Here is a 23,093-nt window from a genome sequence, read left to right on the forward strand (position 1 = left end):
AATCGTTGTTCCAATGTTTAAGAAAAAAAAGCCTTAATTCTTAAATTCCACTAGATAAATCCACTAGCCACTAAAACCCATATTTGTCCGCTAGTAGGTAAGTCAAAACCACCAGATTTAGTGGAAAATCCACTAAGTTGGCAACACTGGACATTACAAATTAGCGCAATCGGGGCTCAGTGCAGGAGTGCAGCACAGACAGCGTATTCGCTGGGTGCGAAGTACTAGGTGGGGGTAACATAATCTATCGCAGCGCTCATGGTGGTCAAAAAAAGAAATAATGTAAGCTCTGTCATCAGCCCCCCTAGACAAAACGCACTTTTTGATCGAATCGAAAATCGAATCCGTCAAAACTCCATACAAAAAAGGGGCATTTCGACCACTTTTCGACTGGTTTGCGATTAAAATTTGCACTTTGTCTAGACCCACAGATGTATCTGTCAATGGCAAAGCGATTCTACTTAATACATTTTAATCATGGACCTATAAAAAAAGGCGGACGGAACTCGCGCTACAACAAAACTGTGACGCAAAATTTTGGCGTTTGTCTATTGTGTGAGTGAATTTAGGGATGCCATGTTAGCCAAAACATTTTACCCATTTATCTTAAGAAAAACATAGATGGGCAGATATGTTACTTGGAAATGTAGACGAAATTATATCGTGCCATTTGAAAAGGATGAAAGATGAATACGTTGAGGTAGACGCGAAATTTTCATATTTTCTTACTTTGTTTGCAAGTCAGTGTCAGGTACGATTCACGCAGTTACAAATGATCAATCTTGTGTACCTACGTAATCATAATCTTATGTATCATCAATATTATTATCTCTGATAGATTTTAACATACAACCTGACACTGACTTGCAAAAATATAAGAAAATTTGAATTTCGCAGTTCTACGCCCTAGGGAAGGATCAAATCTGCCTACGAAAATATATCCCATTAAAACACAGTTATTATGATAAATTATTTTATTTCAATAGTATGCGTAATAAACACCTAAAAAGTCTTAAAATTATAGATTTCCCACTTTTCGGGTAATTTTCCCACGTAAATAACTGAGAACACTGGCCTTTGACGTATTATTTTGTCGGGTGATTGACGTTTGATTTTAATATTTTAATGTTTATAAAATCGGGGAAATAAGTGATTAGATTAGGTATTATTAGTTTACCTGTGAAATGTGATTCCTTGATTTTTGTTCGTTCGATCAGAACGGTTTTTACACAATTTCACCACGCAAGACATGTCGTATTTGTGTTTTTTTTTTCGCCGCGTAAATGTGTCAACTGTGTGAAGTTTGCACTCGAAGTGGTGTATCAGGGTATGAATGTGTGCGTGCCGGCCTGTACGTACAGGCGAGCTGGTATATCCTAATGTCACAGTATTTTGTTGATGAGAATCCGTCCGACTTTTTTTATAGGTCCATGATTTTAATATCATTAATCAATCGCATGAAAAGGGTCCTACTGGGAACTTAAATAAAAGAGTGGACTGTATTTCGATAGGGCTGGTTTAATAGCCGTTTACAATTTGGAAATAACTAGACTATACAACGTGGTAGTACAAAAATGAGTCACAGTAGTTGTTGTGCACAGATGTTTGCCTTATGATGAGAGCGTGAATTATTGAACTCTGCCCTTGTTTTGTTCTTAATTCTTCTACATCTCGGACTTGTCCAGCCAATACCAACAGCTTTCCTTTAAATACGGTTTGTGGTTGGAATTTGTTATTGTAACACTCACAAACCCGGTCTTCAAAACAATACTCATTTCGATCTGAAAACGATATTTAATTTATTACTAGCGATACAGGAACATTTAAATATATTTACTGTTATATAATGAAACCGTTAAAGTAGCTTTTTCTTTTCGTTTTACTGTAAAACTACAACTATAAATGAAGTAAACAAACCCTGACACAATCAAAATTAAACACACTTTTTGGACTTACCTCATTTGATTTTAATGACCAAAATGATTTCAAAACCTTTTTTCCACCCAAATCGTGGTATCACAACAATTTATTAGTCGAAAATATTTGTTAATTTTCTTCTTCTTCTTCTTTGGTTTATGGCGATGAACTTGCGTTTTTTCGCCACTGAGGGCACACTATTCCGCCAATGTCACGTGCGCAGCTTTTACACAGTGTGGTTATAAAAATAAATAATTTTGTAGCTGCAATTTAAGCAAATTTAAATACCTAAAACAGACATTACAAATAAGACAACACAATACATGAAAATAAAATATAAACAGAACAAACAATAAAATTATGGGAGACAAAAAAGGGATGTTGTTGTTGCGGGCGACAATTTAGGGGAAAAAAAAAAAAGAAAAAAAAAAAAAAAAAAAAAAAAAAAGAGAGACTTGTCACTCAGAGGGATAATTTAAAAACGTTTGCCAAATAGAACCAAAATAGAACCATCCACCTACAAATTAATTTTGTTTAAGTTAATGAATTTAACAAGGGATTTTAAAATGGAAGGGTTATTACAATTAAGTACACACTTAATGTTAGTAGGGAGTGGGAATTTTTTTGGAAGAAAATCAAACAAGGAAGAGCCAATTTTGGGACAGTTAAAAAATATATGATTGGTTGATCCCTCATCTAAGCCGCACTCACATAGGGAATTATCTTTAATCCGCATTTTTGCAAGGTGAACCGGGGTACAAGCATGTCCAAGACGCAAGCGACAGATAATGGATACAGTCCTTTTAGATAAGTGGTGATATTTAAAGAACCAGGGTCTTGTGGGAATGCTCTGTTGGATGTCTGCATAATATCTACCAGCCAATCGTTTAGACTTTTCCCAATGAGTATTCCATGATTTGTAAAGGTGACTGCGTGGCAGGGAGGAAGCGTCATGCGCATATAACTTGTAATGTTCCAACGAGCCAGTGGTTATAGCAATTTTGGCGGATGAGTCTACTGTTTCATTACCAGGAATTCCTCGATGACTTGGGATCCAGGCCAAAACGACGTTTAAATTCAGCTGATTACACTGATATAGGGCTTCTCGAATTTTGAAAATTATTGGAAATTTGGATTTGGATTTGAAGGGATTGGCTAAAATGGATTGAAGACAGCTTAGAGAATCGGTGAAAATCAGAGTGTTGTTGAGTTGATGAGAGATAATGTAGCGAATAGCTTCAAGTATAGCAACAGATTCTCCGGTGAACACTGATGTAACAGGAGGACACTTAAAATTCAATGTTATTTTGTATGCTGGGATCCATACTGCAGCACCTGTGCATCCACCTTCGTCCAGCTTAGAAGCATCAGTATATATCTTGAGCCAGCCTTGCCAGTGTTCGGAGACAATATTGATAAATTCTTGGCCTGCAGAACATGAATCTTTAGTTATACCAAAGTTTAAAATAATCGAGGGATGGTAAAGTAGAGATTCAAAGCTGTTAGAGAAAAGGGGATTCAATGTCATGTTTTCAATCGGAGTGGGGAGACGGTTAAATTTCTGGTAACTTAACAAGATACATGGTAAACTCCGGGAGAGGTCATTGTTGATCAGTGAAGAGAGGAGGATTAATTTGTCATTTAATGGGTGAGTTGAATTTTGAGAAACTTTTAAATAAAATCTGTCACTGAGGTATTGTCGACGCAAATAGAGGGGAGGTTCCACGCTTTCAACTTGTAATCCGTTGATAGGCGAGGATTTCATAGCTCCCAGTATTATGCGAAGACATTTAGACTGGGTTTTAGTAAGCTTATCGAGGACGGATTTGTTGCACGGGTCTAACAGAAATGAAGCATAGTCAAAATGGCTACGAACGATAGCATTATATAGTAGCTTTTGGGAATAAGGATGAGCACCCCACCAGGCACCCGAGAGGGCTCGAAGAATATTTAACCCTTTTTCTGCCTTTCCAAGGATGTAACTGAAATGCGGGATACCTGACAATCGGGTGTCAAGAACTAATCCCAAAAACTTTACTTGATTGTTGCAGGGAATGGTATCGCCGTTCAATGAAATATCTAAATTTGGAATGGAACGTTTTCTAGTGAAGACAACGCAACTACATTTTTGAACAGAAATTGAGAGTCCATGATCTGTCATCCAGGAGTTAAGGTAATCTAATGCTGAGTTTAGACGGGAGCTTGCTTCGTTAATAGATTTGGAGGAGTAATACAGGGATATATCATCCGCGTACTGCAGTATGCTGCAGAAAGAGTCAACTGTTCTGTTTAGGTCGTATGTATAAACGCTATAGAGTAGGGGACTAAGCACAGACCCTTGAGGGAGGCCTTTCCATATTAAACGAGGAACAGAAGAGTCTTGGCATCTCACCGTTATTGATCTAGACATCAATGTGTTACAGATGAGACGTACCAGTTTCTCCGGGATACTCAGCAAGTGCAATTTTTGCCTGAGCAATGGGAGCAAAACGTTATCATACGCGGAGGCTATGTCCAGGAAAACACCAACAAGGAATTCTTTATTTTGGAAAGCTACTCGAATATCGGTTGTCAAGATGCTCAAACTATCAAGAGTGCTCAGCCCTTTACGGAAGCCAAATTGGGACTTAGGCAAGATGTTGTTGGATTCTAAGAACCATTCTAAGCGGTTTTTAACCATGTGCTGCATGTGCCATTATTTTGAGAAGGACGGAAGAGAGAGCTATAGGACGGTAGGAATTGTGGTCTGAAGGTTCTTTTCCTGGTTTGGGGATTGGAATAACTATCTGTTGTTTCCAAGTTTCCGGAAGAGAACCTAGATCATGAAAAGAGTTAATGGTGTCAAGAAAGTAATGTTTGGCTTTTTCGGGGGATTTTAATATAAAAGAGTATGGGATTCCATCTACCCCTGGGGAAGAATCCTTTAAACCGTCAAGAGCCAATGACAGTTCTTCAAATGAAAAGGGCCGATCGAGGTTGTTTGTATGAGGGAGAAAACTACTGGGAGAAGGGAAGCTATCCATGAAAGGAACAAAAGGAGGGGCCAATTTGTCAGCGAAAGCATTTAACCATGCTGAGGGATCATTTGATGGAGCATTAATTGGTAATAAAGACCTACGGTATCTTTTGATATGCTTCCAAACTATTGAGGAAGGAGTTCTTGGAGACATAGTCTCGCAGAACTTAATCCAGCCCTTTCTCTTCTTTTTGGCCAGGAATTTTCTGGTTTGCGCAGCAGTTTTTTGGTAGAAGATGTAGTTCTCCATGGACATTGAACGATTGTATCTTTTTTCAGCCTCTTTACGATTTTGGACACTAGCAGAACACTCTGCATCCCACCAGGGAGGTGATACCTTCCTAGATGGGTTTTTTGTGGGAATATGAGCATCAGCTGATGTCAGCAGGGTATTCACAAACTCCGAGTACACATCAAGAGCGTTCTCGTTAGTGACGTTAGGTAGGTCCTTCAGTTTTTCTCTAACCGACGCATAATAGCCTGACCAATCAGCGTTATTTAATTTATATTTTAAGAGGGGAGGGGGGCGATTTATTACAGAGTTATTATTCGGTAGAGAAATTAAAATTGGAAAATGGTCACTACCGAACGTGCTCTTAAGAACACTCCAGGAAAGAATTGAGCTTAAATTAGGTGAACAAAACGAGACATCCACGGCAGACGCTGGGTTTTGAGACGGCGCACATCTTCTCGTTGGACAGCCACTGTTCAAAATGCAGAGGTCCAAATCATCCAAAAGATCCAAAAGCAATGATCCAGGGGAGTCAGAGTGATATGAGCCCCATGAGACGTGATGGGCATTTAAGTCACCCATAATGAGGACAGGAGGAGGAAGGGATATAATGGCAGAGCGTAATTCATTAATAGAGGAAGAGTTAGGACGAGTAATGTAAGCGGATAGAAAGGATATGTCAAATACTCGCACGGCCACGACATTAATGTCTTGACTGTGCGAGGGGAGAGGAAGTTGGGTATAGCGGAGAGAGCGCCTTACAAGTAAGGCACTTCCCGCGTAACCATCGGTCCTATCATCCCGGAGGCACGAGTAACCTGATACACGAAAGTGTGAACCAGGCACCAGCCATGTCTCCGAGATGGCTAGGACCGATGGAGAATATTTATTAATTAAAAAAGTTAATTCGTGTTTTTTACGTCTAATGCTTTTGCAGTTCCATTGGACTACCTCTGTCGACATTATTATTGCAAGTTAACTGCGAGATTTGGGAAAGCTTTTGCGCAACGTTGGACGGTAAGGTGTTTTTACGGCCAGAAACAATTTGAAGGATAAGAGAGAGAACCAGGTCCAGAAGGTTCTCCTCTCCTAAGGAGGAAAAAGAGTCATCGCCTAAAGCGCAGCCATTGGGGAGGGCGGAGGCACAGTTGCCTATTATGGCTTGGTGCGCCTGTTTGTCATACCCTTTATTCAATGGCGTATGAGGACGGGAAGGACGCGGGATGGACTTTCTGTAAGAGCTGGATTGAGTGGAGGGTGAGGATTGGGGGAAGGAAGATTGAGGAGTGGGGTTGGATTTTTGGGGTGATGGGGATTTAGCAATGTCTGCATATGACCTACGAACTGGCGCAAATTGGGAGGAGGCCTGGGAGTAAGAGACATTGTCCTGAGACATGGTGATCTTAATTGCCTTCTGCCGAGAGTGCTCTGGGCAGGACCTGTTTAAAGCAAAATGGGGGCCTTGACAGTTGATACATGTAGCTTTGTCTTTTGTTAATTTTTCATTTCGATATTTTTTCACAAATAGACGACCTAAATGTCAATGTGACAGAGCCCACAAAGTTGTGGACGCTAGTTGGCGCTGTAATCGTGCACAGAGCCAATACCTCCTAAGACCAAGAATCTAAGGCGTATACCAAAGAGCATAAAAGAGTAAGAGACGGCACTCCATAGATATTTTTTGAGCTCACGCACACATATGCATTTTAGAGAACGACCCGCAAATCTTTACCAACCGCACAAACTACAGGCGGAGCTACCAACATAATGCCTTATTTTCTGACAGTATTAGTGACGTTCGTAATAACTTATCGATTATCGATACTTTGCTAGGGTTGTTATTGCATATCGATATCTAGTATAGGAACCTTCAATATTTTAATGATTACTATTTTTATTTTATACTATGTGTAAGTAAAACGAAGTTTTGTAACGTAAATTATTTATTTCGAAATAAAATAGGTATATTACAATAAGTATTGAACATGACATAGCAGTTGTAGGCATGAGGAATTATTGAAAATTATAACAAAGTACAGAAATGATAATTTTGTAAACTTTTATTTTCACAACTTTTTCTAAGAAAAAATTGGATTTTTATTTATAAACATCTTTAATTTTCTTATCAGCTGATCGAACCTCAGCCTCAAGATTACTTTTCAATGCTTTGTTGCTGTGCTTTTTTACTTTTGTCAGCAAAATTGTTTTCACTTTTTATGAAGCTGTCATTAATGATTTTACAACTTTTTCTTAGAAAAAGGTAACTTAATATTTTAAACATCTTATCATAAATTTCTTTATTATGTTGTTGACATTTAAACCAACTAAAATTACAATTTGTACTCAACATTAAGAAAATGAATTTTCCAACATTTTCCATATATATCTGGTCGGCAAAATGGTCATGATAAAATTGTTTAGCTTCATTTACGGTGGTACATAATTGAATTGTTGGATAAACGAGACTTTTTTTATCATGCCACCATTCGCGAAGAGATATATATGCATACAAATCATTGTCAACAGGAGTTTTCACGCTCAAACACTCTTCACAAATTAAACAAGAACTGTTCTGTAATAGTTTGGCAGCTAAATACCCGCTTACATATACTACTGGTTGGTTTTCAAGGCTACACAAATTTTCAATGGGCTGTTCTAAGTTTTCAGGGTCCGGGATAGACAACACAGGATAAAATTCAGTGTCTGTGGAATCTTGAACATTAATTTTTATTTCTGTTGTTTTTAAATTAGTTTTTAAAATGTCTTTATATTCCAGCATATGTTTATTGTTGTCTGCTTCACAATTAGCACTTCTGCTATGAGGAACTTTCAGCCCAGTAACCATGCTTGTTTTAAGCGCTGCAGTAAAGTGCGTGATAGTGGGATTTCTATTGGTTACACTGTGTTGCCTAATGATTCCAAATAAGTTTTCCAGAGAGTCTTGGTTAAACTGTCTAAGGTTCATATATTTAAACCCTTCATTCTTTAACTTTTCCCAAATATCGTTTAAGGATTTGATAGATATTTGATATCCCTTTACGCATTTAACATTTTTTAGTATCGTGTTTTCTGCTGTTATAAATTTTATGGTTTTTAACTTATCAGTATAAAAGGTCCAAGACTCAATGTGATTACTTGATGTGGAAACATTTTCCCGGATCCCTTTCTTTACGTCATTTAAAGATGATGGACCATTTGTACAATCAAATAGTTTATCTAACTGTTCAATCACAAATGCTGTATCATTGCAATCAGAAACTTCTTTCCATGCCATCATTTTTAAAATAGCTGCCACGGTATTACTCAGAGCATGCGCAGCATACTTCACCCTCATCTTAGTTTTGAATGTTGGATTTACAATGGTACTATTCAGTTTTTTAAAATTTAAAAAATTTCTGTTGTGTTCTTCTGCAACTACCAAATGCCTCCATTGTGCAATTTTTCCATCGAAAGACATATTTCCACTTTTAAAGAAATTATTTCGTAATGATTTGAACAAGTGAGGGATGTCATAGATTATAAAAATTTTGTCATTATTTACAGAGAAAAAGTTGCTATCTATGCCTTGTCCACAGTTTCTTTTTAACATGTTAAGAGCTCCTATATTTGTAGATCCCTGATCACAAACTGTTGTTAGAACCATAAATCCGATTTCTTTTAATTTTTTGATGATGTCCGATATAATTTTTGCCAGTTTTGCTGTTGATATTGTGCCTTCCACAAAATAGTGCGCAATATATTGTTTGTATTTATGTTTAGCACCCTGTATCATAAACACTAACGCATGGTCTGCATTTTCTTTTCTCGTCCCATGTTCTCGCCCTCTCCATAATCCACGTAGCCATCCACTTTATCAGCAATTTCGTTATAAATTATCCGTTTCTTTAACGCCATCTCGTCAAATATTAACGAGCAATATTTATTTTCCTTTGGCATACTTGATGCTTTTGCCTCTAACATATCAAATATATTTTTATTTATACCAGGCTCCATTGGTATATTTTTTAAAATCCTTTGGAGCGTTTTAGTGCTTGGTAGCGTAAACAGCTTTTGCATATAGCGGTATGCTTTAGTGGACCGTTTAAATATAGCCAAAGCATATATTTTGTTGGCTAAAGTCCACCTTTTTCCTTGTGACTTTTTTTTGTTATTCTGCACTACATCCTTTACTAACGATGTCAGCACTTCCGAATCTAACTTGTCTAAATTCACTCTTGACTTCGCTATATTCCTTATTGTTTTTTTTGCATTTTGTAACTGTCGCCAAAGCCTCTTCTCTTTAATTGTAAATGTTGATGAAGTGTCTGTAATAAAAACATTTCCATTAGTAAAAAAAACAACATTAAAGCAAATTGAATTGAATATTGGTTAATTAATCAGCAATTTTACTTAGTTTTTTAAATTAGGTATGTTTTATCTTACCTTTCATTTCAATGTTTTTCTTAGGTCTTTTATAACTGTGGACTAATATTTCTGCCTGTGCATCTTGATGGCAAATGTTTTTATCATCTGAAATATTATAAATATGCAAATTAGTTTAAAATTTATTTTGTTGTTTTATGAAACATATTATTTCCAAATCAATCAATCATTATCAAGTTTTAAAAAAATGCAAAGACAGGATAATGATAGCTCTTCTCATAAAATATGAAGCGTGGGCCCACCTTCAATAACAATGACATAATATTAAATTAAAGGCATTTAGAGGTTTTAATGTTCTGCATTCTGGATGCGGTCTGCGGGTATGTCAAGACAATCTGTAAGTGGTCGTGATAAGGCAATCAGTCACGTGTGCTTTGCGTTCTTTGTTCGTATCCGCACGGTCAAATCGCATTAATATAAAATGTACAGAAACCTAGAATGTTGTACATATAAGTTCATTTTGACCTGACTGCAGACTGCAGAACGCATCCAGGGTGGCATTCTTTAGTTTGAGGGAAGGCATATTTTAGAAGGTAAATAATTAGTTTGTACACTTACCATGAGTAATGGGTTTATAGGTCATATGTTCTGGTGCATTGGAAGTAGAAGGAAGAGGTTCAAAAGTTGTTTTCGCAGAAATACCAGAATCTGGTATATCCACAGCTCCCAAACATGTTGAATTTAGTTGTTTGGTTGTAGTTGTAAGGGGAACTGAAAGCAGATAATGAAATGTGAATTGGGTAATAAAATGTCATGTTCTTACCCAACTTTAGGGTACAATCAGTCTAGTACATGTCTTGCTCACATTAAAAATTACTAGCTTATAAATATTATTAAACTAGCTGACCTGGCTAATTAATGTAGATTGCCTAAAATTTTTCAAATTGGTCCGGTACTTTTTTTGAAGAATTTGTATTACACAAATTACTAAAGTCCCTCTAACTCAACACACATTCTAAGCTAAATTGTGTTACGAGTGGGTTTACTACAATATTCAAGCTGTGGGGTTCTAACCCGCACTTTAGGCTATCTTGGCTTCGAGTTACGGAGCCGATCAAATACAAACAAACAATTAAATATTTCCTTTTTATATTATTAGTATAATTTTAGATAAACATACCTCGTTCAACTGGATTTGACTTCTTTGGAATGCAATATGAATGATCATAAAGAACTGTAACAAAGTATAGATATAATTAATAATTGAAATTATATATTATTTATTGATAAGCATACAACACATGTTTGTGGTTACAAAGAAAGAACCTTGTTAAATTGCATTCGGTTGGTTTGTTTTGGAAACCAAAGAAAATAATTAAGACATCTAAATAATTCAGAAAAATTTATAGATAGTAAATTAAATTTTAAAAAAATAATTGAAGTCATCATCATACCTGTCTTGAGGTTTTCTTTATTGGAGTCTTTTACATGAAGAGGAAACTCTGTCAAAACTTCATCTGGCAAGATGGGATTGCTCAATTCCAGTGTTGGAATAGCTGAGTTCTTCAGCCGAGTTCCTTTGGCATTGAAGGATTCAGGAGTGAAGTGCCCACCACAAACAAACTTCAGTTGGTGTAACTTTTCAATAGGTACATATGCTAAGTCTTCTATGCCAGCATTTTTAACCCACATTCGACAACTGAAATAAGAAATACCTATTAGAAAAGAAAAAGAATAACAAACTGAAATTTATTCATCAACTAATTTCTTTTAGTATTGTTATGCAATTCATTTACAGAGTACGAAACAAAATACTGAAATTAAAAATTGGTTATGGTTATTTACTGTATGATTAAAAATATTAATCCCAGCCTTTAAGTTTACACAATCAGTAAAATTATCTTGTAATAAATTAGTGTTATTAGAAACTTACCGGTCAGAATCCAGAGGAAACCTACTCAAAAGTAAGGGTGATCCACCACGACTTCGCCTCTTATTACAAATAACGCACTTCTTGTTGTTTCTACTCTCCATTATCAGTAGAAGCCTAAAATGAAATAGGTATTAATTAAACAAAGCCTATAATTTCTCTCCAACCAGTGTCAATGCCCTGGTTCATGCATTTACCAGTTTTGAAAGTACATTTACATTTTCATCACATAGGGTTGTTTTTAATGAAAAATAGATTTGTAATAGATCTAATATTTCAAGTAAGTAGATAACATACCCATTAAACAGAAAAGTAAATAAGAGTTTAAACTTCTGTAGAAGTTGAAACACAGCTTATTTAAAAGAGTCTCTATCTCACAAAAAACATAACACTGAACAGCAAACTTTATCACGCCCGATACGGAGGAACTTAATCAACTCAACGTAAACGACAGAAAAGTTTATTTACAGTAATATTGCACCAAATCTGAGAAAATAACTTCACACGAATCAATTCGCCGGTTAAAAACTCAAACTCAATTGACAGACATTTTTTTTCATTTGTCAAACTAACAATACTACCAACATAAGGACACTAACAATTATTTTTAGTATGGTGGTATTGATCCGCGGGTTCCCCTGCTATAGTGAAATCAATCCAAAATGCACTTTATTGCTTAAGGGATAAGGTTGTATATCAATTGCTACATATAGAGACTAGTTTTTGTATGAGAAGTGTCTACCCACTGGCGTATACAGATACGAATCTTTGTTGTTTTGATGTCCTCAACTCTCATTGAAGACTTGGCTGATATAGTTTAATGCCTTCTTTGCCTTTGTCGTAAATCGAACTAAAAAAAATGTTAGTGTCATTTTTTGTTTGAAGTTTGACATTTCTTTCATAAAAAACACCCACTGTGCTTGTAAAATTGTGAAGAAGAAATTTTAATATTTTTAAATTAGATTAGTTTTGTGGCATTACTTGTAAAGTTAATGTATTTAAAGTAAGCTAATTTTGGCCGATTTGTTATTCGAAAATATTGACTATTTCGACCAATATGTTTAGTGTTAATTGATGTCTTGTACAACGTTTTGTTTACATACTTCTAACCTGTGAGATTATAATAACTGCTCACCTGTCTGACAAATAACTCTTGCTTGCTGCTATTAATAAAGTAAAGGTTACCAATTATTTATAGATAACACACGCTGCAAGATTTTACACCTCCTCTACCTTTACAATCTGAATAACTTCTTCTGATCATGGACAACGAAGTAAGATGTTATAATGACATAGCAAAAGAAAAATACGATTCAGAAGGTGTAATTACGGATACTTCATCAGATCAGGTATGTGAAATCTTGTTATTTTTTAAATTGTTGAATTGTATTCTGTGATTGTGCCTTTAGTTAAATAAATAGTAGTTTTCTGATAAAATTAAATACCTATCTTCGTAAACGGCTAGTTCAAACTGTTATTTTTACAAAAGTTTAAATTTACTGAAATCTTTACTTAAAATTTACAAAACAGTGTATTTATTTGTTATTCTTTAACAAGGCATGGAATTCATTTTCATTCATTTGTTTTTAAAATTTCATTAATACCAATCACTATCACTTATTTTAACATTAATAAAACATAGGTATTTGTTGTTTTAAGATTGATGTGGAAGCTGTCATCTTGAACCTATACAAACAGTTTGAGAAAAATGCTGCCATTGATCCAGATTTGCCATTACTCAATAGGAAAGCTCACATAACTGTGCTTAAGACGTGGTTAAAAGGTCTGCCTAAGAGTTATGAATGCTTAGATGCCAGCAGAACATGGCTAGTTTACTGGATCCTGCATTCACTATGGCTGCTTAATGACATGCCTGATGCTGAAACTCTTTCACACACTGTTCAATTCTTGTCACATTGTCAACATGAAGAAGGTGGTTATGGAGGTGGACCAAAACAATTCCCTCATCTTGGCACTACCTATGCTGCAGTAAATGCGCTTAGTATTATTGGCACAGATGAAGCATACGATTCCATAGACAGAAGTTCTCTTCAGAAGTTTTTGTGGACAGTAAGAGAAGTTGATGGCTCCTTTGCCCTTCATAAAGGTGGTGAACAGGATATAAGAGGTGCATATTGCGCTATAAGCATTGCTAAAATAACAAATACTTACACAGAAGCCTTGTTTGATAAAACAGCTGAATGGATTGTTAGTTGCCAAACATATGAAGGTGGTTTTGCTGGCTGTCCTGGCATGGAAGCTCATGGTGGATATGCATTTTGTGGCTTGGCATCTCTAGCCCTCTTAAATAGAACAGCTCTGTGTGACATTGATGCCCTGTTAAGATGGTGTGTGAATCGCCAAATGCGTGTAGAAGGTGGATTTCAAGGACGAACTAATAAATTGGTAGACGGATGTTATTCATTTTGGCAAGGAGCTGCTTTTCCAATTATAAGTGCAATACTATCACAAGGTTAGTTTCAAAAATAATATATGATTAGGCTTCCTAATAAACAGAAAAAATATATAGGTATGCGCACTTACTATTCACACACTTTATTAACTTTTAATTTAAGCCATTAAAAGGCATAACAAGTCCAAATTTTTCAATGTTTTTGGATCTTAAGGTAGTGGGAACTATATTCCCACTGCCGTATAAAGGGTTAACAAAGAAATAATAACTTTGCTTCAACATGCTTCTAAAAAGTTACATTAAGAGCTCATCTTACTTCAAGAGTTCATAATGTATTTTTTTAATGTAAAATTTGTTCTGAATGCTCTGTAACTATTTTGCCTTGTCCCTTAGCCATGTTATTTTTTTACAGGGAATAAAGAACTAATCGAAACAGTATTTTTCAACCAGAGTGCTCTCCAAGAGTACATCACTGTGTGCTGTCAAGCTCGCGATGGCGGCCTTATTGATAAACCTGGAAAGTAAGTAAAAAATATGTTTAACTTCCTACAGTCAGCAACAGTCTAAAATGTTTGTTTGTTTTGTTAAATTCTAAAATACAATATGTTTAAGTGAATTACCAGCAATTAATTTCAATTCTTTTTCAGATTTCGTGACATATATCATACCTGTTACACTTTGAGCGGCTTATCGGTGGCGCAACACGGCACCGGTGTCGGCGACGCCTTCGTAGTTGGTTCACCGAGTAACGAGCTAAACCGGGTCCACCCTCTGCATAATGTTGCACCACATCTTGTTTATAACGCTGTTCACTATTTTATCAGACACCCGCCTCCGGTAAAGGATAAGAATTAATGAAAATGACATACATTTTTACTTTTTACATACAACTCGATCGAGCTAACTGCGCACCGCTGGAATGCGACTCCCTCCCACTTCCGCACACCTCCCCCAGTTGGCCCCGTCCGTACCGTCGATGGCCGCCAGGTACGCAATTAATTCGACAGGTTGTACCTATTCAGTGTACATGCAAATTCGTCTTAAAATAGGATTTAAAAGGATCGTGAGTAAAAAGTAACCAAAACCGTTAGGCGTTTATCAGCGCAGCGCGCAGCGGCAGCGGCACCTGTACGGCTAGCACGAAAAACTTTCGAGTTCGAATCGTTTGCATATTCGGTAAAATTCGATACTCAACCTTCGAATCAAACGATAACGTGACAATTTTGATTCTCAAAATAAGTTTCGTGCAACCATTTCTCATACTAAGTTCACTTTAGGACACGTTCACAAGGGCTCTGTTGTAGTTTTTGTACTAAATCTTTTGATGGCGATTCGAATACATAAACGATTCAAACTCGAAAATTTTTCGTGCTAGCCGTAACGTACTGCTGCCACAATGACATAGTGTACCTATAACGCGCAGGTAGGCGCGCCGAGGCATAGATCTGGCGTCTAAAATTAGTTCTAGTACTTATTATTATTCTGTGGTTCTATTTTCTCGTAGATATAAAAATATGTAGGTATTTATAATTGTTATACTGGTTTATTGAATGTTCGTTTGTTCGTTCGTTCGTTTCAGCCGAAAGACGTCCACTGCTGGACAAAGGCCTTATTGAATGTAGAAAAGCGAAATACAACTCACTGATTAATCACGAAATCTCAGAAACTATAACACCTACAAACTTGAAATTGGGCAAGTAGGTTTCTAGATTGTAGAAATCCGCTAAAAACGGATTTTACGAAACTCCACTCCTAAGGGGTTATAACGAGGTCCAAGCGTACGAAGTCGCTAATCTCAATCTGTTTTTGTTGTTCCAACTATCACATCAAAACCAGAGCCCCGATTACGGTAACTTATAACGTCAACAATCCAGACACGCTTCTCGATTCTGCGATACGATTGGTCGTTCAACAGCGTATGTCAGCTGTTTTGACCAATCGTATTGCAGAATCAGAAACGCGTCTGGATTGTAGACGTTAAAAGTTACCGTAATCGGGGTGCAGAGCTTATACTATGGCGACGAGATAGGTATCTACAGGGTGTTAGTTAAATGGTATATTAAGCCGACACAAACATGAAAAACTTCACCACACTATGGACCTATTTATTTATATTCTTAATGTTAACATAGGCTAATGTCGGCTATACCATTTACCTAACAGCCTCTATTAAAGCTTAATATTAAAGCTTAAAGGTTTGTTTACTTGAACGCGCTAATCTCAAGAACTACTGGGCCGAATTGAAAAAATATTTTTGTATTGCATAGCCCATTCTATCGAGGAAGGCTTTAGGCTATACAGGGTGGAATTTTGTAATGCCACCTGGAGGGAAAGTACTTTTAATATTGTAGATAGAATTTTTTCCTCAAAGAAAACATTCCTTTATTTTTGAAAAGAAATAGAACTGCATTCAAAGATTTCCTAAAATTTTATTGCCACACCCGGGAATCGAACCAACTAAAATATGACAAAAATTACACCCTGTATTTGTATTGCATCGATCGTTAGGGTTAAGTATAATGATGAAATCTCTCTAACAAACTTGATAAATCAAATGAAAGGAAAACTATGAAATCTTAAATTATCTTAATTATTTACAGAAAATTGTATGGTATGGTAGTGAGTTTTCGAAAATGTATGAATGCAGTTCTCTTTCTTTTCAAAATTAAAGGAATGTTTTCTTTCAGTATAATTTTCTGTCTACAGTATTAAGAGTACTTTCCCTCCAGGTGGCATTACAAAATTCCACCCTGTATAACATTATTATCCTAGGGGCGCAGCAGTAAAGAAATAAATGTTACAAAATTGGGAAATATTGATAATTCTAGAGCTCGTATGCCGAGATGAGCACTAATGAAGTAGATATTATTAATAATCTGTGCAACGCGACCAAACGGGCACCCAGTGTGACACGCGCGCCATCTCCTTTGGAACCGCACAAACGACGATGGTCTGTGGTCCGTGTGGTCAGTGGCCATTATTAATAATCGTAGCCGAAATTTATTATTTATAATAGATTTGTATCGAGTGGCTGCCACATGTGTCGCGAAAGAGTCGCTAGTGGACGCCTCTCGCTACACTTGTATAATACAAAACGTGTTTTTTTTCTAATGATAAATCATGTAAGATCGATATGGCTGTGGTCAGTGGGCGCGAAGCCCTGGTTCCGTACCTTTTATCACACTTCGCGTTTATGGCCGAAGTCCTCAAATACTTAACTATCAGCAATTATATTTCCATTGTTTAATTAACCTAATAACTCTTGCTTACATACACTAATAGTAAATTTGTAAATATTATTCTAATATGTAAGTACTTAGCTAATAAAGGAGTTCATGTTCAAGTTTTCTTTAATAGTCTAGAACTTTCCACTGACAGTTTTATGTAGGAACCTACTGAATAATGTGTTTAAGTAAATTCTACAATAATCTGTAATTCATATTTATTTACCTACAAATAAATATTTGTCCTATCGCACAAATGAGTTTCACTGGTTTCACATTCGATCTCGCACGTGATAGTTTACTAATGCGCTTTCGCTCAATAGTCCACTCAAAAAAGTAGTTGTAGAGTGCGTGAGCTGGTACGACGTACCGTACATAAACCATTGAGTTATAACACAGTAGATAAATCAAACAGTACGGAAGCTTCATACAAACGCTCGAAATCAGACTCACGCACACAGACGCACGCTTTACACGAGCTCTAAGCGAACCTCGCAGTCCATCCGTCGCGAGTGTCGCGCGCGTTGTGTTTTTAATAATAATTTTATTGCATGCACTGTCCGCTGTATTTTTAAAAAATATGCCACGAGTGTATTGCGTAGTATACGGCTACTTTAACTCGGCATCTTCAAAACCAGAACTTTAATTTTTTAAACTTCGTAATAACTCTGAATTGTAAAAATGAATAAATATTACTTTTTAAATAAAGTGCTTACATCTGATTTTGTAATAGTTCTTTTTAAATTACGTAATTACGCTTTTTAACAATTTATGTGTTCTATTTGATAAAGTAATTTGCTCCGCGCGCTTTTGTACTAACTAAGTGATGAACTGTATTTAAAATGAGTCAATAGCTATGTGAAAGTAAGTATCCGGTATTTTATTTATGAGAATAGAATATCTTCTACCGGCCTCTAATAGTACTTAATCAATTTATTCGATTATGTATTCAATCATTATAGAACCTAATTATTTGATAATTAAAAAACCTAAATAAACGTTTTAATAAATAAGTAAGTCAGAACCTTATTAATTTTATAAAGATTAAGAGTGCCAACCCTAACACTCAGTTGAAGTGTAGGTATTTAACTCGCCGAAAGGGCTAAGTTTCCGTACTGCTTTAGCTCATATATCTACTCAGTACGGAAGCTTCATACAAACGCTCGAAATCAGACTCACGCACACAGACGCACGCTTTACACGAGCTCTAAGCGAACCTCGCAGTCCATCCGTCGCGAGTGTCGCGCGCGTTGTGTTTTTAATAATAATTTTATTGCATGCACTGTCCGCTGTATTTTTAAAAAATATGCCACGAGTGTATTGCGTAGTATACGGCTACTTTAACTCGGCATCTTCAAAACCAGAACTTTAATTTTTTAAACTTCGTAATAACTCTGAATTGTAAAAATGAATAAATATTACTTTTTAAATAAAGTGCTTACATCTGATTTTGTAATAGTTCTTTTTAAATTACGTAATTACGCTTTTTAACAATTTATGTGTTCTATTTGATAAAGTAATTTGCTCCGCGCGCTTTTGTACTAACTAAGTGATGAACTGTATTTAAAATGAGTCAATAGCTATGTGAAAGTAAGTATCCGGTATTTTATTTATGAGAATAGAATATCTTCTACCGGCCTCTAATAGTACTTAATCAATTTATTCGATTATGTATTCAATCATTATAGAACCTAATTATTTGATAATTAAAAAACCTAAATAAACGTTTTAATAAATAAGTAAGTCAGAACCTTATTAATTTTATAAAGATTAAGAGTGCCAACCCTAACACTCAGTTGAAGTGTAGGTATTTAACTCGCCGAAAGGGCTAAGTTTCCGTACTGCTTTAGCTCATATATCTACTGTGGTTATAATGTACTACGTACTAGAGAAGACATGTCAACTAGACTGTTTCTGGCACGTAAATAGGTCCACGGACCGAAATCCAATTAGTATGTGCTCAGCGGTTGCTGTGACAACACGCTTGAGTGCAGTTTTGTTTTTTGAAATATGCCATCCTATAGACGAAAATACTTTTCAAATAACTCCAGATACATATTAAGTAAAAATCAAGGAATGACTTTTTACCATTAAGTTGTACATTTAAGCACTTTAAAACACTAATTTAATTTTAATTTGTTAATTACAAGGCGTCACCGCGGCGGCAGCCATTTTACGAAAATTTCAAAGAATAAAAATCGCAGACTTGACACTGACGCATAAATTAGTATACGAAAGGAAGGTTAAATACAGCAATAAAAAGATTTTTTTAAAGATTATAAGCACTTTGTATTGCACAAATTACTAATAGTCCCGTCCAGCCCCTTGTGTTAAGCTAAATAAGCTTGGGTTACGGGTGGGCTCACACAATAGTCGTGCGGCATCATGGATCAAACTTGTTTGAATCTCACTGCTGTTGTTCGTATGCGACTGGTTAGTTAGTAAATCACCCTAATTATTGACACCTAGCTCACGAGATAGGCTAAAATTATAATAATTGTACAGTGTGTCTGGTCACCAGTGTCCGACCCGTTAGGGCGCAGTAATATGATCAATTTAATCGACAAATCCAGTATTAAAAAATTACAGCTATTTTAATTTTTTTAGTTTCTGAGTCCGGATGGATTCATTTATTTACCAAATCTACCGATGTACAGGACCTATGAGTATAAAAGTGATTCGTTCGACAGCTGAAAAAGTAAGCAATACGTTGTCATCAAAAGCCTCCATTTAAATTTCTTAGAAACACTTGGTAAAAAAAATGATGCTTCTTTTTAGATTTTTCAATGTTACAAAAAACTAGAAAGTTTTACATTTTTAGATGCACTAAGTCATTACCTAAAAACTGATATACCTTGGCTTTAAATCAACTAGTCTAGGTGCTAGCTACACAGGAGATGCAGCGGTGAAAAGGAGAGGTGGGAATAGTCCCGTAACTTCTACCTCACAGCTATTATACGTGTACTCAACCACTGAGATAGTTAACAATAGAGACAATAAAATAACTGAAAGTTTCTGACTTTCAGTTATTTTATTGGTTCTGGAGTGAAGGCGTGGGTCATCCCTAGCTTTGTTCCTACCGTGACGAGTGGGAATTTTTCCAAAATCTCAAGATGGACTGACTGAAGATAGCAGGAAGACGCTGGGTGTAGGCCACTATCAACTGGGCGATGTAGAAATCATTAGAGGAGGCCTTTGTTCAGCAGTGGACGTCCAGTAGCTAAAATGATGATGACGATGTTTCCTTACAGTATCCAATTCAATAGGCAGAAACTAAACGTAAACGAAGTGTCGCCTCTGTAATGGTATCATTATCTATAACTCATAATATTTCGTGCGCTGTTGGATGACAGTTTTAAACTAGAGATGGGTAATTTTTTTATCGAATTAGAAAATACCAGTTAACGATTCTCAAGGCGATTATCGATTACATTAGATTTTAATCGGGAAGAAAAATAATTAATGGCTTAAGCATCAGTATGAAGCCCATACGCACTTGTAACACAAGTAACACGATTAGCCTCAGTCCCCTCAGTTGTGAATTCGGAATCGCCAGTTGTAATTTTAAAATCGCATCACAGAGTGAAGTAACTAACACCAAAAAACGGCAGAGCGAAGTGATTTCGAATGTTTCAACTGCTACGTTTTGTCACTTGTCTAGGAGGGCTAATTTTAGTCTAAGGGAGGGGAGCTTAGATTACATTACAGGAAACGCACAATATAATAAAAGAAAATAATGTAAGTAGCTGAACCTTTTTGCTATTGAGCACCATGAAAATTTAACACAATTTAGCCGATTTGTTTATTTTCACAATCGTTTCACAATGTCTATGATGAGGCGACCGCAGGAACGTCACTATTCGTGCAATCCTATCAATGAAGTACGACATTTTCTGGTGCAGATTTTATCGCCATAAATTATGAAACTTGATAGTCATGGATTTCACTGACAGCTGTCCGTCAAATTCCCGCCCCGCACCCCGCACTGTACATATTTTGTTCGCGATGTCTGTTCTATACGTAGTAATATTACTTCAATGACATAAACAATATTCTATTCTACCTTAGCTCCAGGTTCCCTGCTACTTCGCTCGTGTTAAAGTGGCAATATGTTAATCCAGGTCCAAATGTATCATCATCATTTCAGCCATAGGACGTCCACTGCTGAACATAGGCCTCCCCCAATGATTCGCAATGGCCGGTGTAGATTATAAATACTTACCAAATTGTAACCAAATCCGTTCAGTCCTTGAGTTTTGCATTTGTTATAGTAGCAAGGAACAGCTGGCTGCTGGAGTTTGTTTTGAAAATTTTCACATTTCCGGACCTGTAGTTCGAAAATGGGTAGGTATTTGAAAAAAGTGTTTAGGACAAAAGATCTAACTAGAACATTTAATTTTCATTGGCTTTAATCGCGTCATAGTCTCATAGATATTTTTTCTCTAGGAAACACCATTATACATATTGCAATAAACTCAAAAGTGGGAACCCTCCTATGACTTCGATGATTCCTTTTAGAGGCGGGGACTTTTGCATCCTGAACCAGTTTCTGAAAAAATTGCTTAGGTCCCAGCTCACGCACTCTCTCAAGAGAGGGTCTCTTTTGGTCACTTTTTAGGGTTTTAGATTCTGTCTGTCCGTATGTCACAGCCACTTGTCTTTTTTCCGAAACTAGAGCTATACTATTATACTGTTGATACTGGGTATGTAGGTAGATGTATTCTGTGGTGAACCGCATTAAGATATTTATATAAAAATAGAAAAAATATTGGGGGTCGGTCCCCACTCCCCATACTTAGAACTCTCTCTCTTAGCCTGACCCATTCCCATTTTATTTGGGGACGGCCCTCCGCGTCATTCATGCCTCTAGGCGGCTCAATCCAGGGTTGTCTTACTGTTAACTTGGGCTTCTTTAAGGTAGTTATTGACATCCATGTAATTCGGGGTCTTCCTCGTCCGCGGGGCTTAGTTTGGATGTCTAGAACTTTTCTGGTCATATGGTTGGGTGGTCGCCTCATGATGTGTCCGTACCACCGCAGACGGCTCTCCTGTAATTTAGCTGGGATAGGTCTCACTTTGAATGCTTTGAAGGTGCCTCTTATGTGTGTGTTTCTTACATATTTATGGTCCAGCCTAGTTACACCACCTACCCATCTGATCATCTTCATCTCAGCGCAGTGCAATTGGTTTTCGTAGGTACATACTGCTTTTTGAGCGGCCAGCATTCGGCTCCGTATGTCATGGCTGGTCTGACGGCTGCTCTGTATGGGTTACCTACACCATATCGAATTACAAATGATCCAAAATCAAAATATCGAACACGTTTCATCGAAAGATCAGAATATCGAACGATCAAAATATCGAACGTTCAGAATATCGAATTTACAAATGATCTAACGATCAAAATATCGAATGATTAAAATATCGAAAGTCGATCTTATGTTGCATAGTATAGGAAGATGGAGGTAAGGGTTCCTTGTTGACTATGGTACCCAAAAGTGGGAAATAAAAAAAATGAGTTTAAGAATTTATGTTTTATTTACATTAATCGTGTGACATTTAATTCAAACCTCTATATTGGTTTTTCGATATTTTAATCATTCGATATTTTGATCGTTCGATCATTTGTAAATTCGATATTCTGAACGTTCGATATTTTGATCTTTCGATATTTCGATCGTTCGATGAAACGTGTTCGATATTTTGATTTTCGATCATTTGTAATTCGATGGTGTAGGTAACCCGCTCTGTATACCTACTCGTCCCTTTATGCGAACGGGCATTCGGGTCATAGAGTAACTTGTGTAATGAGATTCGGGTATCGCACCGCATAGCACGCCGAAGAGTTCTCTCCATAACGAGATCTAGTAGGTAAGTAGATTTTTTTTAAATTTTAAAGTTACTACCTACTCCTTTCCTCATAAACGCGTAGAGGTATTTAATTGAAATTCATCCCAACTAATATTATAAATGCGAAAGTAACTCTGTCTGTCTGTCTG

General features: G+C 36.4%; 2 protein-coding genes and 1 long non-coding RNA gene across 5 annotated transcripts; 1 reads left to right on the plus strand and 2 right to left on the minus strand.

Moving 5' to 3' along the window:
- Positions 1–461: 461 nt before the first annotated feature.
- Positions 462–2,230, minus strand: LOC135080579 (uncharacterized). Its single transcript, XR_010259039.1, has 2 exons — positions 1,957–2,230; positions 462–1,781 (listed from the first exon to the last, which is right to left on the minus strand). It is a non-coding gene; the product is annotated as an uncharacterized LOC135080579 (long non-coding RNA).
- A 5,217-nt stretch (positions 2,231–7,447) lies between these two features.
- Positions 7,448–11,729, minus strand: LOC135080582 (uncharacterized). Its single transcript, XM_063975254.1, has 6 exons — positions 11,461–11,729; positions 10,982–11,226; positions 10,708–10,761; positions 10,146–10,298; positions 9,588–9,674; positions 7,448–9,469 (listed from the first exon to the last, which is right to left on the minus strand). The coding sequence occupies exons 1-6, from the start codon at positions 11,559–11,561 to the stop codon at positions 8,943–8,945; spliced, it is 1,167 nt and encodes a 388-aa protein (XP_063831324.1). The 5' UTR covers positions 11,562–11,729; the 3' UTR covers positions 7,448–8,942.
- A 492-nt stretch (positions 11,730–12,221) lies between these two features.
- Positions 12,222–17,351, plus strand: LOC135080581 (protein farnesyltransferase subunit beta). 3 transcript variants are annotated; one of them, XM_063975253.1, is made up of 5 exons: positions 12,222–12,318; positions 12,656–12,806; positions 13,117–13,930; positions 14,283–14,391; positions 14,518–17,351. In XM_063975253.1, exons 2-5 carry the CDS (start codon positions 12,720–12,722, stop codon positions 14,723–14,725), a joined length of 1,218 nt encoding a protein of 405 aa, XP_063831323.1. In that variant the 5' UTR covers positions 12,222–12,318; positions 12,656–12,719; the 3' UTR covers positions 14,726–17,351. The 3 variants fall into 3 exon arrangements, with proteins under 3 accessions (XP_063831323.1, XP_063831321.1, XP_063831322.1); XM_063975251.1 differs by lacking the exon at positions 12,222–12,318 and adding an exon at positions 12,351–12,460; XM_063975252.1 differs by lacking the exon at positions 12,222–12,318 and adding an exon at positions 12,355–12,569.
- Positions 17,352–23,093: the final 5,742 nt, after the last annotated feature.

This window comes from Ostrinia nubilalis, chromosome 18, assembly GCF_963855985.1.
Source record: "Ostrinia nubilalis chromosome 18, ilOstNubi1.1, whole genome shotgun sequence".
Taxonomy (NCBI): Eukaryota; Metazoa; Arthropoda; class Insecta; order Lepidoptera; family Crambidae; genus Ostrinia; species Ostrinia nubilalis.

What these genes read in the sequence shown, in the direction of transcription:
- LOC135080582 (XM_063975254.1), bottom strand. Translation starts at nt 11,561, where the DNA reads ATGGAGAGTAGAAACAACAAGAAGTGCGTTATTTGTAATAAGAGGCGA. An exon ending in TTTCCTCTGGATTCTGACCG is followed by an intron (nt 11,227 to 11,460) that starts GTAAGTTTCTAA and finishes TTCTTATTTCAG; the next exon opens with TTGTCGAATGTGGGTTAAAA. An exon ending in CTATAAACCCATTACTCATG is followed by an intron (nt 9,675 to 10,145) that starts GTAAGTGTACAA and finishes ATAATATTTCAG; the next exon opens with ATGATAAAAACATTTGCCAT.
- LOC135080581 (XM_063975253.1), top strand. Translation starts at nt 12,720, where the DNA reads ATGGACAACGAAGTAAGATGTTATAATGACATAGCAAAAGAAAAATAC. An exon ending in CGGATACTTCATCAGATCAG is followed by an intron (nt 12,807 to 13,116) that starts GTATGTGAAATC and finishes TGTTGTTTTAAG; the next exon opens with ATTGATGTGGAAGCTGTCAT. An exon ending in AAGTGCAATACTATCACAAG is followed by an intron (nt 13,931 to 14,282) that starts GTTAGTTTCAAA and finishes ATTTTTTTACAG; the next exon opens with GGAATAAAGAACTAATCGAA.